Here is a 16,938-nt window from a genome sequence, read left to right on the forward strand (position 1 = left end):
TCTATCTCTTTGTACTTCAAAATAATTCTCTTCCTAAGGCATACATTTTCAAAAATATAAATATATCTGTTAAATGATTATGTTTCATTATTCTAGTTAACATTTCCGAATATATTTTTGCGGGTTAGTACGAAATGAGGGTGTGTGACGAATATCTATGTAATGAATTTGAGAGGTGGCAGATAGAGAGTTCGTCATGGAACGAATGAAACGCTGTATACGCTATCGTAGTTGAGTTGTGCCTTTTGGTACTAAAGGGGGTGTGTGTTTCAGTAATATTAAAGCCTTTTTCAATGTTTTTGTGTATTGATAATATTAGTTACTGTTGATTTTATTTTTGATTAATGATTAATTAGGTGAGTCTTATTGAAAGATGATTCTTCTTTGACTGTTTCAATATTTAAATAGTATGAATAATTTTTTTTTTAAATATTTTGAAACTTCTTAGTTTTTGAAATGGCTGGGTATCTAGATCAGAAATTAGCAGGATTGAAAATAAGTGGTGCAGAAGGCCAACAACCTATCAAAAAAATAGGTCCTGCTGTGCCTCCTAAGCCAAAAAAAACTCAACCATTGGTGAGCAAAAATTGATTTTCATTTATAAATTATCGTCTTTTTGTTAATACAGATTTCGTCTTATGTATGATTAGTCTATTCAGAACGAACATGGTTTTGAGTAATTTTGGTTAATCATTTTGAAACTAAAATTGTATACTTACTCGTCTTATTGCAGCAGAACATTATCTCGTCTCAAGATAATTAATACAGAAGTTTTAAAAAGAAGTATTTCCTAAGTAGAGAAAATTCACTGGTAGATTACTATTACTCATACATTCTTGAAGAGTGATGCATTATTTCCCTTATGCCTTAAAACAGCCCATTTGCTTTGAAATTATTATTTTCTAATAATGAATTCATGTTTTTTTATTCAACTTCAATTACTCTATTTATTCAAGGATAGTGCGTTTAGACAAATTTACTTCATATTATCTTTCTAAATTTCTTCTTACTGATCGGGGCAAAACGTAGTTTCATTCGATATTCATTTCACATAAGATTCCTGAATTCTTATTGTGTTTTAGTAGGTTATAAAAAATTACTACTTTCCAATTTACAATAAAAAAAAATTATATATTTTATTTATTGTTAGTATACATTCTGTTCTGTTATTAATCGGAAACTAATTCACAAGGTAGAATTCCAGAAAATGTTGAGCATCTACGTTTTTCCTCAAATTGCTTCTTTCGTCAACCTAATTCCATTTCAACGTGATAAAACTACTTCACTTACCTCTTTATTTCTTTAGTAAATCTAATTCTTATCACCTTTCAATAATTTATCTTTTTTAAAAGCGCATGTTCAATTTTTTTTAAAGAAAAGACGATTACCTTTTCTCCTGTTTATCTTTCTTGGGTGAATGTTTAAGTTGCACTATCCACATCTCAGTTTTAACTTCCTGAAAGAGTTGACGGCTCTTTGTGTCATTCACAACGCCGTTGTTGAAAATGTGCAATGTGTTTTGGGTTTACTTAATTCTTTGATGTGTGACTGAATCTATTTTTCTAAGTCTTAGAATAGTAAAAAGAGGCTATTATACTCAGTTTACAGGGGATTATACTCAGTTATGGGCTACAGATTCTTATGTTTGATCCATAAATTGAGAAGGTATTGAGAATTGAATTTTTTCTGGGTCAAACTCGCTCTGAAATCGCGCAAACAATATCTCCCTTTGTAAACAACATATTATTATGAAATTTCGTTCTCGTATACACTATACTTTTCTCAGTTATAAGCTATAGTTATTTTGTGTACAGATCCATAAATTGATAAGATATTGAGAGTTGAAATTTTTTTGGGTTGTAACTCGTTTTAAAATTGCGCTCCTGTATCTTTCTTTGTAAAGTACATATTAGAATGAAATTTTGTTCTCTAATACACTAGACCTGTAATGATGAACATATGACATGCGAATTCATTTTGGATGACACGCATCGTCAATGACAAAAAAATTATATAATTTTAAATTATATACTGATTTATGGATTATATTGTACTAATTACTGTATTTATTGAGAATAAAGGTCTGGCAAACTTTCCTTAGATCAGTGATTATAAAGTTGTTTTAATAATTTTAGCAATTTTCTAAATATTATGAATATTTGTATATTTGTCACGGCACCAGAGTTAAGTTAAGTTAGGGTTTTTCAACATTTTGACGCGTGGAGTAACCCTAAGTTACTGATCTAGGATATCTTTCTTATCTGTTTAACTAAGTGCAGCTATTTTAAGCAGTTTAACACGTAGGTTTTAAGTGGTGTAGTAAACTGGTTAATACATATAACTGTTGGTTTTTTTGAAGTTCATTTAATTGTACTAATAGAAGAGGTAAACTCTATGTAGAAATCACCACAATGTATAGAATTAAGTTTTTAAAACCAATGTACTTTTTCAGTTATAATAACGGTTATTTTTTTTTCTTTATTAAAAAAGCTCTTTGCTATTTAATTTGAGTTAAGTATAGTATTATTTTGCCCAGTAAATATCGCTGTTATTATTTTAAGGTTCCTAAAAGCTATGCGATAAATGGACCGAGTGAACCTTCTTTTACAACTCCACTTCAGAGTACTAGTCCAGAAAAACGCCCTCCAAGTGGACCAATATATTCAAATATATCTGGTATGTTTTTTAAAAAATATTTTTAATAAGTTTGTTACACTTAATAATTGTTCAGTATATTATGTTATTGCTTTGTTGTTTTCCCTTAGGTTTTCCACATCAAAACTCTAAACAAGAAAACTTATCCAATGTTACATACAGTAATGCAGAAATGTTCAACAAGAACTCACTGTACAGGAAGGCAGAACCACAAGCACCTGTTTACAGTAATATTTCTGGTTCTAATACCTACAACAATGTTCCAAGTTATGCCAACATTGGTAAATGTTTATTCTCTCATAAAAATGGAATATTCCAAAAAAATAAAAAAATATATATATTATTTTTGTTATGAAATACCATTCTTATATTAGACGAGATTCCTCCAATGCCAGAGATAGTGGATTACAGTGACTTCCCACCACCTCCAGCCGACTTTCCACCGCCTCCATCTCCAGTTAGTTCAAGTTATTCAGAATTGAGAAGAGCAACTCATAGTAACACCCTTCCTGATTATGGCACTTACGCACCTTCTTCTCAGGTTTGCTATATATATTTTTTAGTTGTTTATTTCTCTTATCCTGTAGGGCGTATTTGGAATAGTGATTATAATCGTGGCTTGTAACTGACGAAGTCCACCTAGTTTGAGACCAAATAATAATAATTTTCTTAAATGTTGAATTGTGAGTAGCCTTTCATCTTCCCTAACTTCACAAATGAGTTCTGAAGAAGGGCACTAACGTCTAACATTTAAGAAAATTGATTATTTTTAGTTCCAGCCAACCATATTTGTATTATAATAGTGGCCAAACATCCAACTTATTCATCTGTACTATACTTTGCTTACATTCACCACCTTACTGAAAAATTCTTCCCTTTTAAATTATTATTTTATTTATTTTTAATGTATCTTCAAAAAAAATATATATATATACGTATATAACTTCTGTCTTATTGATTTCTAAAGGGTTCATCTGCTTACGATTCAATTTATGAGCCAATCACCCCAAGACCGCCTAGTGGGATGTCTTCAAGATCTAATTATTCTTTATATGCACCATCCAGAGTAACCTCACGATCTCCACATGAAGTAGAAGTTGATGCACTTACAGATCTTCTAGTACAGTCTATGGACTCACCATCTACTGATTCAGATATATTTGGTAAGTTCACTTGTGAATATTTCTTATTATTTAAGGATATAGTATTAGCCACAAACTTTGTCTAAAAAAATCTATTTTTTGAACTTCCTAAAATTCATTTATCAGAAATTTTAGTACTTGCAAAGATTTAAAAAAAATAAATTAAATTTCATAAAACATGTGTGGCCACCACTGACCCTCAGATTCTAGGTTCTTCCAAGGATGAAACTTGTAAGTTCTGTGCAGGACACATTTTAATTCAACCAATTAATTTATAATTTGACATACAATTTGTTTCCTTTAACTGATGTAGCCAAAAGTTCAATCTTAATGTAACACTAGTAATGAGTCTGCGTACTCTGGTTTCTTATAATGACAATAATGTTAATGCTTCCGTGTAGCCATTGAAGTATAATTGACTGACCGAGATTGCATATTAATCATTGACGAATTGCTAGCATCTTCTCCAGTAAAGTTGGCTTTGTTTTATTCATTTGAATAAATCTCCTTGCCTCCTAAAGATTCATTTTATTAATGATCATTATCAGATGAAATCATGTGAATAACCCTTCGAACTTAGGAATATCCCAGGGTGATGATGGATTAAATAATAAGTAATTCATGGAGGGGAAAGAGAAGGAGTAAACCCAGGTCTTAGAATGTAGTAAATCACGAAATTTGGCTGGCTGTGGAGTGTCATGCTTTATTAGCTTATAATTTCTCTTGTGATGAAGGTAAAATAAATGGTAACGATTTTATTTTCTCTTCTATTTTGGAATATTACTTTTTTAAAGTACACGTTGATTTTTGAGTTGCTTGACTCAGTTGCAGGAAGAGCAAGGAAGTTGTGTTAGTTTCTGGGATTCATTAAGGATATTGTCTTTTTGCATATTCTATGAGTAAATTTTTTGTTTTGTAATGATATTAATTAATTTATTTTTTAATTCTTTTTATAAAGGGGATTGTTGCAAATGCGGTGAAAAAGTGGTTGGTGAAGGAAACGGTTGCACAGCTATGGATCAAGTATACCATATAGAATGTTTTACATGCGACCATTGTGCTGTACAGTTGCAAGGAAAGCCTTTTTATACTTTAGAAGGCAAACCCTATTGTGAAGCTGGATATCTTGTAAGTTAGTTTTTTATAAATTAGCGAATATCTTTATGCACTTATGGCGATATTATTTATTTATTTATTTTTTTTACAGTCTACTCTTGAAAAATGTTCAGTTTGTCTTAGACCTATCTTAGACAGAATATTGAGAGCAACTGGTAGACCTTATCATCCGCAATGTTTTTGTTGTGTAGTTTGTGGAAAAAGTTTGGACGGTATTCCATTCACTGTTGACGCAACTAATCAGATTCATTGCATTGAGGATTTTCATAAGTGAGATATTAATCTATTAAAATTTAGTCATAATTTTTCGTCATTTCTTCTAATATATGTATATATATATATATATATTTTGTTTGTTTAGGAAATTTGCGCCCCGCTGTTGTGTCTGCCAGTTGCCAATTATGCCTGAACCTGGACAAGATGAAACTGTAAGAGTTGTAGCCTTAGATCGCAGTTTTCATATTGCTTGCTACAAATGTGAGGTAAATATTTTTGGTTCTTACCAATACTCTCAGTTAATGATGACAAAAATTTTGCTATAAATTTATTTCTTGTTCGGTAATAAACTAAAAAATTATTATAAATCGTTTTTAATGTATTAACCACGATTCTTAGCATTAAATAGGATGGAGTGACGAAAATTATTTATTAAATTAAATTCATTTATTGGTCTCATAATTAAGAAATACATTTCAAGGTTATTACCACTTGCATCTCAACTTTGTCTGTAATTCTTTTGATTAATTTTTTTTTTTTTTTTGACGTGAATGCGTCTTTAAATTAGCTATCATATGGAGGCAATCCAAAAAACCTAATGATAACAAAATCGGGGGATACAGTTTGGCATTATAGTTTCGAATCTATCGTCTACATCCAAAATTAAATTAGACCACTGGATATCTAAAGAATCAAAGAATGCATTACGATAAGCGAGGACTGTGACGCATCGCGTGCGGTAGAGGGGTAAGCGCCGCCATTTTGAGATGAGTTTGCTGCGTATCGAGATTTGCAATTAGTATAACTTTTGACTCGGATAAGCTACGATGTTCGTTTGAGTTTTAATCGTGAGCTGTCGTCACAATCTATCGATTGTATATAAAACATTAGTGTAAAATTGTGACAGTGAATATAATAAGGTGTTAGAATAAAAAAATATTATCAAAAATATATAATGTCGGCCTATACGCGTCGAAAAGCCAAAACCAAATACAGAGATCGTATACAGTTGGAAAGGGCTACTCAAGAACAATCGAATGGTAACAATAAAACACCATATGACCGAGTCAAGCTGTGCCGGGAACGTAAAAGAATGAATGCGGCCGTGCGGATCAACGACGGTGTCAGTACATCTGCAGCTGAGGCGGTTGAAATTATGCTAGTGAATCATGAAATCGCTTCTACATCGACAACGGACTGTATCGCACCACTGTTGGGTTCTAAATCGCGACTCAATGAGTTTAATTTCATCAACGTCGATAAATAATGGCAAATTTGATTTCATCCTAAATACATAAATAAAAATATTTTATATAAAAAATATAACCACGTTACGTAAACATATTCACGTACAACACACGGCCGTGTCCATGACACAGCCACAGTATTTTTTTTTCTTTTTCTTTAATTGATTGATGCACAAATTTGAAGATACATTTTTTCCTTGAAGCATTTTTGAAATTTATGAATACTCGTCTTAGTTAAGTACGCATATCATGTAGATTATTTTTTATATTTCAGGATTGTGGTCTTCTATTGTCTTCTGAAGCAGAAGGTAGAGGTTGTTACCCATTGGATGATCATGTGTTATGCAAAAGCTGTAATGCAAAGAGAGTACAGGCACTTACATCGCATATGACCACCGAACTCTAGTCTGGATACCTTAAATCCATTTATTTACTCACTTCCCCAACCGAAATGAAAGTTTAGTGTGCCAAAAAAAGAAAAAAAGAAAAAGAAAAAAGTAAGTTTCTTGCCAAAGGCTGTGAGTTCGATGTTGTTTTAATTAAGTTTTATTAAGAGGATTTTCATATTTAATATACGCCCATTATTATTTTATGAATTTTATGATATTTAAAGTCAAGGAGGTGGTAATCAATTACTAAAAAAGGGTTCTTTAAAATAGTGCAAATGACAAAGAGTAAATTTCTAAAAAATTATGAGATGAGAAACTCTGAAGAAAAAATAATTAAATTTTTCAGTTGTATTTAATCTTAAATTTCCAAATTCAATAATATGATGCTTTTATTACGTATTTTATGCTTAAGGGTAACATTAAAGATACTTTTCAAGATTCCATCATGAAAAACTCTACCAACAAAAACAAAGTGCGCTGAATTTTAGGGAACTATCAATCCTAACTCTTCTAAAGCTAGGTCGATTAGCTTTTTTTCTGGTGGAGGAGCCTGATAAAGCTTGAATTTTATTGGGCTCCTTCAGATGGCCAATAAAATGTCCAACAATTGACACTGCCTATTCCGGTGCCTCCATGTTATGTCTCTAATTACAATAGAAATCATACTAACTATATTTTGCAACAAATCGCCCTGGTAAACCAATGGAATACCAACCATTGACAATTTTCCTTAGGTTTTCTGTAAAATATTAACTTTATATCACATGATATTTTGTAGTGAAGTATGCAAATATCTACGAGGGGGTACCCAAAAAAAACCGGAATTATTTTTTAAAAGCTATTTATTTACAAATTTTTTACAGAACAACCTTATCCCCTTCAAAATACTCTCCATTACAACTAATACATTTGTCCCACCGGTGCTTCCACTGTTCGAAACATTTTTTGTAGTCATCTTTAGAAATGGCTGACAGCTCCTTCTTCGTTTTTTTCTTGACCTCTTCAATGTTGTCAAATCGGTGACCTTTCATGCCCTTTTTCATGCGTGGAAATAAGAAAAAGTCGCACGGAGCCAGGTCAGGCGAGTAAGGTGCGTGGGGCAGCGGAACCATGCCATTTTTAGCCAAAAACTGTGTAACAGAGATGGCTGTACAGTGCAGGTGCATTGTCGTGGTGGAAGAACCAGTCTCCTGTTTGCCACAAATCGGGTCTTTTTTGGCGAACACTATTGCGCAATCTTTTCAAAACTTCCAAATACAAGGTTTGATTGACGGTCTGACCTGGGGGGACAAACTCTGAATGGACTACGCCTTTGGCATCAAAAAAGCAAATCAGCATTGTTTTGATGTTTGACTTGACTTGACGACATTTTTTTGGTCGGGGTGAAGATGACGTCTTCCATTGGCTCGACTGTTGCTTTGTTTCTGGGTCATAACCATAGCACCATGACTCATCACCAGTAATGACCTTTGACAGAAAGTCTGGATCAGTTTCAAGCTGTTGTTTCAAAGCACGACATGTTTCAACTCGATGTTCTTTTTGATTGTCAGTCAGAACTCGAGGAACAAACTTGGCAGCAACCCTTTTCATCCCCAAATCTTCCGTTAAAATTCGCTGAACAGTTGATCAATTGTCTGTCGACGGTCTGTGAACACCAGCTCTCGAATTTTTTCAACATTTTCGTCGATTCGGGCAGTTGATGGACGTCCAGAACGAGGTTTGTCATCAATCGACATGTCGCCATTTTTAAACCGAGTAAACCACTCGTATACTTGAGTTTTTCCCATAGCGTCATCTTTGTAAGCTGTTTTCAACATTAAAACACTTTCAGCAGCATTTTTGCCGAGTAGAAAACAAAATTTCAGAGCTGCACGTTGTTCACTTAAACTTGCCATCATAAAAAACGAAAAAAGAACAAAACAGCGCTGGTAAAAACAATCACTGCAGATGAACAGAACAAGCCAGGCAGACAACACAGGCAGGACTGAACTGGCAAGGAATTGCGCTATACACGTCTAGCGGCAGAAATGCGTACTACATAAGCTCCATGCGCGGCAACGCAATTCCGGTTATTTTTGGGTACCCCCTCGTATACCCCTGTCGGCCTTTTCAGAAGCGTAAGTTCTTGCGACACTATCCTACAGCCTCCTTTATTTTTTTGATAATATTTGAAACGGACGCCAATGAATTTTTGGACACTGCCTCTTCTACATCTAGTGCAACAGTACTTATAACAATGAGTTGGATACCCAATAGATTCCAATAAAACTTCATTTTCGTGACATATTGACCGCTTGAACGGTCTTCATTATTTTTATTATTTACTACGGTCGCTTCTGCTACATTTGTGCAACCAACGTTGGGGCAGCGCAGATCAAATACCCTTTTCCTTAGATTTTATCTTTTATCTTCATTGTATCTTTAGCAACTAAACGCTGTTTCTTTCCATTAGTTTCATAAAATTATTATTATTATATCGAAGATATAGTCATGATTTACAGAAAAATGCTCAAAATTGACTACGTGAAAAGAATATTTTAAGAAACACTTGTCAATTTAAAGATTGACTTTCCCCCTCATAACTCCTAGATTTCCCTACTGTAGATGCTGTCACCGAAGACTATTTATACACCACGCCACAAATAGTATTATATGGAATTTAATTATTCAGGAAATCTATAAAGACCACCCAAATAACTATTATGCTTCTAGATTGCCTACAGTGGTTCAAATTCATCATCTTTGTTGATCCTATCTGTGAAATAGTTGTCGTTAGACAAGTTTATGGGTTTTTATTATTATTATTATTATTATTATTTTTTAATGTCAATTTTTTTTTGTCCAACTCTCGCTAAATTTACTATCTGCGTAAAAAATAAATTGTCATCACATTATTCTTTGTTCTAAAGAACAAAAATTTCCTAACATTGCTTTCTTGATCCATTGAACTGCTGTAAAATAATAATAGTTTTAATTAAAATAATACATAACTTTTTAAATAAATGCATTAAATCTGAATATATACAGTGGCTCCCATTAATATTGGGACAGTACATACAGTGACTCCCATTAATATTGGGACGGTACATACAGAAGTTAAAAATTGACGGAAATTAAAAGTGGCACCCATTTATTCAAATTTTTATAAATTCATTTCATTTTATAATTACTATTAATTAAATAAAAACTATTTAAATAATTACATAAAAATGTTTTGGTAGATTAAAAAATATATATATTATAATAAGTGCAAATTCTACCTCTCATAAATATTGGGACACTATTATAATTTATAGTTTGTCCAAGGTTTTGCCCGAATATTTATACAATTTGTAAATATTTACCTTAAGCATATATTCAATATGAAATTAAATTAGTTTATATAAATCAAGCAGGTGTAACATGTCGCGCAAAAATACAAATACAACGATTGAACAAAGAAAAATTGTAATTTCTATGCACAAAGACAAAAAAAAAAGTGTTAGAGGGACAGAAAAACTGATCGGACCTAAAACATCTACTGCGTGGAACATCATTCAGCGTTACCAAAAAGAAAAAAGAATTGTTTCAACCCCCACAAAAAGGCCGTCCTCAACTGCTCTCTGAGAGAGAGCAGCGTTATATATTAAAAGAATTAAAAAAGATCACCGACTTAGTGCTCCAAAACTTCTATGTGAAATTTTTGACATGTTTAGAAAGCAAAAAAGGGGCAGAAACTGTTCGGAGAGTGATAAGAAAACTCGACTATCATGGTAGAATAGCCTGGAAGAATCCTTTTGTCAGTAAGATAAATCGTGTTAAGAGAGTGAAATTTGCCGAAAAATGTTTTAATGGAAATAGTGACTTTTGGAATGATATATTCTAGCGATGAATCAAAATTTAATGTTTTTCAGTCAGATGGTTGGGTTATGGGCCGGAGGAAAGCGAATGCTGAGCTCGAAAAGAAGAATTTACAGCCAACATTAAAGGGTTTTAAAGCTCCACCTCCGGGTGGAGGTGGGTCAGTTATGGTTTGGGGCTGGATGTCCGCATCAGGATTTGGAGAATTAGTGTTTATTGATGGAATGTTGGACAAAATAGTTTATAGTAATATATTAAAAAATAATTTGGAAAAAGTGCCAAAAAATTGGGTATTTTAGGGTCTTTTAAATTCTACCAAGATAACGACCCCAAACCTACGGCTTGGGTGATACGTCAGTGACTGTTATATAATTGCCCAAAAGTATTCCAAACCTCTCCGCAGTCACCAGATCTTAATCCCATTGAATATTTATGGCAATATTTAGCTAGTGCTTTAAGCAAACGAGTAATATCTAACAAAAATGAATTAAAACGATGTTTCCTGGAAGAATGGGGAAAAAACACCACCTGAATTAACCAAAAAACTTGTTTCATCCATGCCTGATCGTTTGAGGGCGGTTTTAAGTCAAAAAGCAATTATTAAATTATTACCAACCAAATATTAAATAGTATGAGATTTTAATATTGAACGTTTAAACACTAGCACTTCTGGTGTCCCAATATTTTTGAGAGCTTTATTTTACACTTTTTCAAAAAGTACTACCTAACAGTTTGGAATTTCATTGATTTATACTTATATATAATTTCTACAGATGTTGCTAATGTTATTTTAAAAAAAAAAATAATCCAAACTTTTGTATGTTGTTTTCATTTTCCTTTTAAATCATTTTGTAATAGGTGTCCCAATATTAATGGGAGTCACTGTAGTTCAGGAAGGGGTTTTCCATAGAATTTATTCCAAAAAAACAAAACAAAATTAGCATCAACCTTTCTTAGGTGTGTAACCTCATTTTCATTCTTAATAATTGGGCTTTTTGTATTACATTTTTTTTTCAAAAAAACGTATGCACCCGATGAAAAATATAAATTAAAAAAAAGAAATCTATGCAATAAAATAACAGAAAATTATCCCTTGCTCAAGTTTATAATTTTTCTTGTAATAAATTTAATAAAACTAACAAATAAAAGAATCTTCCACCCCATTGTTTTTTTTTGTATATACTTAACTTAATAATATGTCATTATTGTATCATTTTAGTAATTCTCCCATTTTTCGTACCACAGCAAATATGACTATGTCACAAATGCTTCCAATAAATAAAGCATTGATCGGTTTGCTTCCTTTTATTTTATAATTTATTTCAAATCAAGACTATTTTAAAAAAAAGTGTAAGCTCAAATTTTATATTTTGTTTTGAATAAAGATTTTTTAATATATATATATGCTGCGGTTGGCTTAGCTTTAGTAATGCTTTTTTATAGGTGCCATGTAGTAGGGGATTTTTACTTTAAAAGTATTTTATAGATGTGGGATAAATATATTCAAAATGTATTTTTTAGCTAAGTATAAAAAATATTACATTTATGAAAAGATTTATTTACTTAAAATGTATTTATTAGTCATTAAAACAAAAAAAAAGTTATATATTTGCCTTAAATCTAATTTCATTCCCATTTATTTTTATGGCAATGATTTAGTACCAGACTCTTATGTACATATTCATTAAATAACTTTAAGAGTTCCTGAATCATATATATATATATGTGTGTGTGTTGATTGAATGTTGGAATATATTAAATTAAAACTGAGCGTACAGGTTTATAAATTATTTAATCCTTAGTTTTTTTCTTTTACTTTAATTTAATTACAGAAAGAACTTTTGCACTATGTTTCGTAATGATACAACTCTAGAAATCTTTATTGAAACTGTCCAGTAGAATGTGGCTAAAATCCAGTCTCAGAATTGAGGTATTTTCAGATTCGAACAATAATATCCACTATCCGTAACAACCTAAAAACCTCTACCGTCAACCAGTTCCGACCAAATATTCTAAACCTGATTTCCTCGCAACGCACACCCAAAATTGACAGGGTTAAGGATTTTCTGCAACTTCGTATATACTTATGTACATTCATACATAATATATACTTATAAGTTCCACTGTAGGATGAATTCTCGTAACGTTCCAGTGAATTTATTGCAAACGTTATAATGTAGGTAAGAATTAAACAAATATTATTGCTTGGAAATAAAATTATGAGTTTGATCTCGAGAGTAAAAGAAATTCGAGTGTGCTCATCATCTTTTTTTAAAATAGTTCCATTAAAATGTATTGTGTAAATTTAAGTAATTACTATTTGGTAAAAATTCTAGTTTACAAGAAAACCTTTATTTACTACGTCTTATTTCTAAAGAAGTCATGAGAGTGTGCGTATTAGATAGTAAACATTAAATTGAAAATAAAATCATGGTCAACTGAGCCGAAAATTGCCGACAAAAGCCGATCACATTCGGCTTGTTAGAGATAAAGTCGTGTGAGTACGCATTAAATATTAAATTGGAAATAAAGTTTAATGTTCATGGTCAATTTAGCCGAAAGTTGCCGACAAAAACCGAACGCCTTCGGCTTGTTAAGAGTTAAAAGAGAAAGAGAAGTGATGTTTAAAAGACGGCGCTAAGGCTAGTTGGGTTAGAGATTCAGTAATTCCTAGAATCGCGGTTCTCTAACCCATAGTGCCTTGATGCCATAGGTTTGTGCTTAATTTACTGCTATTTAGTGAGTTTATCCTCTATATCTCAGGAACGGATAATCGCAGACTCTTCAAATTTGATATTTCGTCCTAGTGCGACCAGGGGAAGCGACAATAAATTTTTGGTCAAAATAGGTGCACCGGAAGTACCACTTTACTGAATAGATTTTTCACTTTTTTAACTTTTTTGGAAAAACCACTTCTTCTATTTTCTTTAAACTTGGTATAATTATAGCTCACAAATAGTTCTATAACTTTTATAGGAAACATATAGGGGGAGGGGGGGTAGTTGGCCTGTCCGATAGAATGCCAGTTCGCTGTAATATATGGACTTATTTATTAAACATTAATTAGGATTAAATGTGAAACAAATATTCCATATTTTAAGAAAATTGGCCAACCGGAAGTACCATATTAAAAAATCGATTTTACAATTTTTTCAATTCTAATTGAGGACTTATTATGATTTATTTTAAACTTTGTATACTTACAGCACGCAAACTGTTTTATAGCTTCTGGTATAAACATTTTTTCTGAAGAACTTCGTGTAGGGCACATTTTGGGGGAGGGAAAGGATCATTCATCTAAAGTTCCATTTACTATAATGTATGGAGTTACCTCCTGTTAAATATTAATTATAATTAAATGTTCAACAACCATTCCAAATTTGACGAAAATCAAATCGGAAATTCCTCTTTATTTAACACATTTTTCAAGTTTTACTTTTCTTTATTCTACTCAGAGTGGACATTGGGTTGACCATTTTGAATTTTTACCAGAAGTGGTCTTTTAAGTCCGATTTTTTCCCCCCTTTTTTACAAATTGGTTTGTGAATGCGTGCATATGTATCCCACCTGAAACTAGCAAATACTTACTGACTATTTTCGTGGCAGTTTTATCAATTCCAACCGCTTCAATTCTTACAGAGGATATAGCAAGAGTTAATTTCAGCAAGAGTTTAAGTTTGCCAATGAAAATCATTGCTGTAAAATACCTGCTGTAGAAATAAGTTGGAGTAAACCAAAGAACAAAGAGGGCTCTTCACTACTGAAGACATGAGTTTTTGTTCTGACCAAAACCAAGCACAGAATATAAGAGAGTAACATTCAATTAATAAGTAAGTCCTTCTCATCACATATGTAACAATTATTATGATTTCGTCAGAAATTGGAAACTAAGATTTTGTTTCCTTTGCTCTAGATGATATTTAAAGTTATTACAAAAGTTGTAGAGCAAAATTCTCTACAAATTCGGTTCTATGCAATTTTTCATACAATCAACCGTTCTTGTGATAGAGCACGAAGAGTGGGAGGTGCTTAGCCGTATGAATAAAGTAACTAACGCTGGTCTACTGAGTAATTCAGTACAGTTTTATAAAGTTCAAAAAATGTTGTAATTATTAAGAAACCTTAGTTAATAAGTAATATTATTAGATATTATTCATAAATAAAATATCCGTTTAATAATATTTAGAAAAATTATATTAAAAACTAACTGTACCCAGCCACGCTGTCTTGTGGCTCAGTTAGGAAGGTTTTACCTGTTCAACTAGTTTGAAGATTTCTCCAATCCCTTTGTTGACAGTTTGCATTATTTGATCATAAATGCCTTTTCTGCTCAAGCGTTTGCTTAGGAATATTTCATTGCACATTGAACTAAAGACACCCGTGTTGTTATTGGTTTCACGACGCACTTCTACATCGAACGAAGCAGCAGCAGATAGATTCGGCGATGGCATTCCCGATTGATAAAGAACTTTGTTCACGATTTCTAAACACAAATTTTCAATCATTATCAACGATTCGTTGTAGATTTCAGCTGTGAAATCCATGCTCATATTGGAATTTTTCTTGCGTATTCGACGGGAAATATCTTCAGCAAATTATATTTGTTTTGAAGATTAACTATTTTGTTCTTTTTTCTAAACCTCTACATCCGAAACTAACCGACCTAGTGTGTATAACAGTGGTTCTTAACCGCGAATATGGTCCAAGTGTTCCGCGAAATTTCAATTTTAAATGTATTGAAATCTACAAACTCATGAAAGAATCAAAAACAAAAAATTGCTCCTATTTGAATTTAATTTTAGGTTCTTGCTGAATACCGAATTTAAATTTGTTAATGTTAGTGTTCCGCGAGAAAAATATATACATATAATTCTGTTCCGCGTCTATGAAAAGGTTAATAACCCTTAATATAAAAGGTTGAAAATTTTTTGGGTCATGAAATTCTGTAAAATTATGGCCGTTCTATATCTCCCACTGTGACCACGTATTCGTATGAAATTTTGTTCTCTTGTACACTTTGTTTTTCTCAATTATAAACTATAGTTATTTTGTGCACAGATCTATAAATGTAGAAGATATAAAGGGTTGAAAATTTTTTGGGTCATGAAATTCTGTAAAATTATGGCCATTCTATATCTCCCACTGTGAACCACGTATTCGTATGAAATTTTGTTCTCTTGTACACTTTGTTTTTCTCAATTATAAACTATAGTTATTTTGTGCACAGATCTATAAATGTAGAAGATATAAAGGGTTGAAAATTTTTTGGGTCATGAAATTCTGTAAAATTATGGCCGTTCTATATCTCCCACTGTGAACCACGTATTCGTATGAAATTTTGTTCTCTTGTACACTTTGTTTTTCTCAATTATAAACTATAGTTATTTTGTGCACAGATCTATAAATGTAGAAGATATAAAGGGTTGAAAATTTTTTGGGTCATGAAATTCTGTAAAATTATGGCCGTTCTATATCTCCCACTGTGAACCACGTATTGATATGGAATTTTGTTCTCTTGTACACTTTGTTTTTCTCAATTATAAACTATAGTTATTTTGTGCACAGATCTATAAATGTAGAAGATATAAAGGGTTGAAAATTTTTTGGGTCATGAAATTCTGTAAAATTATGGCCGTTCTATATCTCCCACTGTGAACCACGTATTCGTATGAAATTTTGTTCTCTTGTACACTTTGTTTTTCTCAATTATAAACTATAGTTATTTTGTGCACAGATCTATAAATGTAGAAGATATAAAGGGTTGAAAATTTTTTGGGTCATGAAATTCTGTAAAATTATGGCCGTTCTATATCTCCCACTGTGAACCACGTATTCGTATGAAATTTTGTTCTCTTGTACACTTTGTTTTTCTCAATTATAAACTATAGTTATTTTGTGCACAGATCTATAAATGTAGAAGATATAAAGGGTTGAAAATTTTTTGGGTCATGAAATTCTGTAAAATTATGGCCGTTCTATATCTCCCACTGTGAACCACGTATTGATATGGAATTTTGTGCTCTTGTACACTCTGTTTTTCTCAATTATAAACTATAGTTATTTTGTGCACAGATCTATAAATGTAGAAGATATAAAAGGTTGAAAATTTTTTGGGTCATGAAATTCTGTAAAATTATGGCCGTACTATATCTCCCACTGTGACCACGTATTCGTATGAAATTTTGTTCTCTAGTACACTTTGTTTTTCTCAATTATAAACTATAGTTATTTTGTGCACAGATCTATAAATGTAGAAGATATAAAGGGTTGAAAATTTTTTGGGTCATGAAATTCTGTAAAATTATGGCCGTTCTATATCTCCCACTGTGAACC

The 16,938-nt window shown here is 31.9% G+C and overlaps 1 protein-coding gene across 1 annotated transcript; it reads left to right on the top strand.

Moving 5' to 3' along the window:
- The first annotated feature begins 95 nt into the window (after positions 1-95).
- Positions 96-12,380, top strand: Zyx (lipoma-preferred partner zyxin). The gene is made up of 10 exons (XM_074132937.1): positions 96-356; positions 449-576; positions 2,562-2,676; positions 2,766-2,936; positions 3,030-3,196; positions 3,623-3,818; positions 4,756-4,925; positions 5,005-5,183; positions 5,275-5,395; positions 6,651-12,380. The coding sequence occupies exons 2-10, from the start codon at positions 457-459 to the stop codon at positions 6,780-6,782; spliced, it is 1,371 nt and encodes a 456-aa protein (XP_073989038.1). The 5' UTR covers positions 96-356; positions 449-456; the 3' UTR covers positions 6,783-12,380.
- The last annotated feature ends 4,558 nt before the right edge of the window (positions 12,381-16,938 follow it).

This window comes from Rhodnius prolixus, unplaced genomic scaffold (genome assembly GCF_049639745.1).
Source record: "Rhodnius prolixus isolate KJV_2025 unplaced genomic scaffold, Rpr scaffold_10, whole genome shotgun sequence".
Lineage (NCBI taxonomy): Eukaryota > Metazoa > Arthropoda > Insecta > Hemiptera > Reduviidae > Rhodnius > Rhodnius prolixus.

Bases quoted from the DNA above. Each gene is read 5' to 3' on its own strand.
- Zyx (XM_074132937.1), top strand. From the start codon at position 457: ATGGCTGGGTATCTAGATCAGAAATTAGCAGGATTGAAAATAAGTGGT. The intron at 2,677-2,765 runs GTATGTTTTTTA...GTTTTCCCTTAG, and splicing joins AATATATTCAAATATATCTG to GTTTTCCACATCAAAACTCT. The intron at 3,819-4,755 runs GTAAGTTCACTT...CTTTTTATAAAG, and splicing joins TACTGATTCAGATATATTTG to GGGATTGTTGCAAATGCGGT.